This window comes from Pseudomyrmex gracilis, unplaced genomic scaffold (assembly GCF_002006095.1).
Source record: "Pseudomyrmex gracilis isolate BER0280 unplaced genomic scaffold, ASM200609v1 scaffold_199, whole genome shotgun sequence".
Taxonomy (NCBI): domain Eukaryota; kingdom Metazoa; phylum Arthropoda; class Insecta; order Hymenoptera; family Formicidae; genus Pseudomyrmex; species Pseudomyrmex gracilis.
Genome location: NW_018020783.1, coordinates 1,953 through 3,907, shown reverse-complemented (window position 1 = coordinate 3,907; position 1,955 = coordinate 1,953). Strand labels below are relative to the sequence as shown.

Sequence of the window (1,955 nt, the reverse complement as noted above, 5' to 3'; positions counted from 1 at the left end):
ACTATAATATGTGATGCAAATAAATATTTTTCTGAAATGTACATGATATACGGTGTCGAAAAATCTGGTGTCGAATTGTACGGTGTCGAATAATTTCGTGTCGAATCGTACGGTGGTCAATCGTACCGTGGTCAATCGTACCGTGGTCAATCGTACGGTGTTAAATTCTTCGCGTCAAATAGAATGTGGTTAATCGTACTGTGGTCAATCGTACCGTGTCTAATCGTACGTGTCCAATATTACGTGTGCAATCGTACTGTGTCCAATTGTACCGTGGTCAAATGGACGTCACCCGGTTCTATTCCGTGCTATGAGATCATCAACGTGGTGAGGGGATACGTACACAAGCGAGAACATAGACGTATAATATATAGACTGCGCGTTTGGCTGAAAAGATGTCTTCAACGTTGAGAGAGACAACATACTTTGAATAGTAACTCTTTCTCTGTCTATCAATGTCCGTGGTGGGATCAAGGTCTACTGTTTCATACCACCTAACCTACCATCACCCCTTAATCTCTTTCACTCTTCTTCACCCCCACTATTATTCTATCCATTTTTCCACTACTATTCTATCAATTAGCGAAGACTTCTTTTTTCCCCACTTTGCTAGACAAAGATGAGGCTACTGTGCAACACCAGCTGTCTCTCTTAACGTTGAAGACATTTTCTTAATATGGCAAAGGTAGGGAACGCGCAGTTTATATATTATATGTCTATGAGCGAGAACCGCCGTCCGTGTGCGCGCTCGTGGAAGAGTGCAACATTTAGGGTAGGTTTTTTTTCCTGCACACTGGCTGTACTAGTTCACAGTCGATCTTTTTTTATCCATATTAGAAAGAAAAAGATAGACTGTGAGCTAGTGCAGGGGATGCGTTTGCTTTGGGAGCTTACGCGCTTTGAGCGTCAGTCTATCTTTGTTCTATATTTAAACCACAATAAAGACAAACTGACGTTTAAAGCGCGTAAGCGTCCAAAGCGAACGCACCCAGGGTGCAGGAAAAAAAACAAACCTATTATGTTGATGTATGACGGCGGTTCTCGCTTGTGTGCATATCCCCACCATGTCGGTGTGTTCTCATAATACGGAATAGAACCATGTCCACGAAAAGCGATCGTAAAAACTCTTAGGGTACGATCCCATGCACTGTTATTTTTCGCGTAACGCGTAATGCGTAACCAATCAGAGAAATTACGTGTACTAACATAAAGCACGTAATCTCTCTGATTGGTTACGCGTTACGCGTTACGCAAAAAATAACAGTGCATGGGATCGTACCCTTATGGGTCTGGACGGCCCGGCCGCTCTCATTCTTCTCTCTGCTATATGCAATATTTTGCAGATCGCAGTCGATTATCGAGCAGGAGAGAGCCGTGAGCTTATCAGAACTGCGCGATCCACAAACGGATGACGACAGAGTTAAAAAGCCGGAATGGCTAGTCGTAATAGGAATCTGCACGCATTTGGGATGTGTGCCGATTCCGAATGCCGGCATTATAACCGGTGGTTTCTTCTGTCCGTGTCACGGCTCGCACTTTGACGCGTCCGGTCGGATACGAAAAGGACCGGCACCGACCAATATGGAGATACCGGAATATAAATTTATAAACGATTGCAATGTTATTATCGGATAATATGTTGTGTTCTTTTAAAATAATTATTAATTAATAAAAAATATTAACTGTAAATAATTCTTGCGGCATAAAATAACCGTGTGTTTTAATTAATTAATATAAGTGTCAAATTACGTGGCACCAATTTCATGTCCAAACCAGAAACACGAAATGTCATCGCGCGACATGAAATTTTTTATAGAATAGTATTGTAACGGAGCCGATTTTCTATCGGCTTCGCCCGGTCTTCCGCCTGCCCACTGAACTATAATATGGAACGCGCCTTGTTATTGTGCGAGCTGTCCGCAATAGAGAGCATCACAACTAGGATCTCTGTCTTT

General features: G+C 42.5%; 1 protein-coding gene across 1 annotated transcript in view; it reads left to right on the top strand.

The window, feature by feature from the left end:
- LOC109858363 (cytochrome b-c1 complex subunit Rieske, mitochondrial-like) overlaps positions 1-1,635 on the top strand; it is a 3,758-nt gene extending 2,123 nt beyond the window's left edge. The window contains exon 4 of the mRNA XM_020435521.1: positions 1,344-1,635. Within this exon, the coding sequence (XP_020291110.1) occupies positions 1,344-1,635 (292 nt within the window). The remainder of the gene's footprint in view (positions 1-1,343) is intronic.
- Positions 1,636-1,955: the final 320 nt, after the last annotated feature.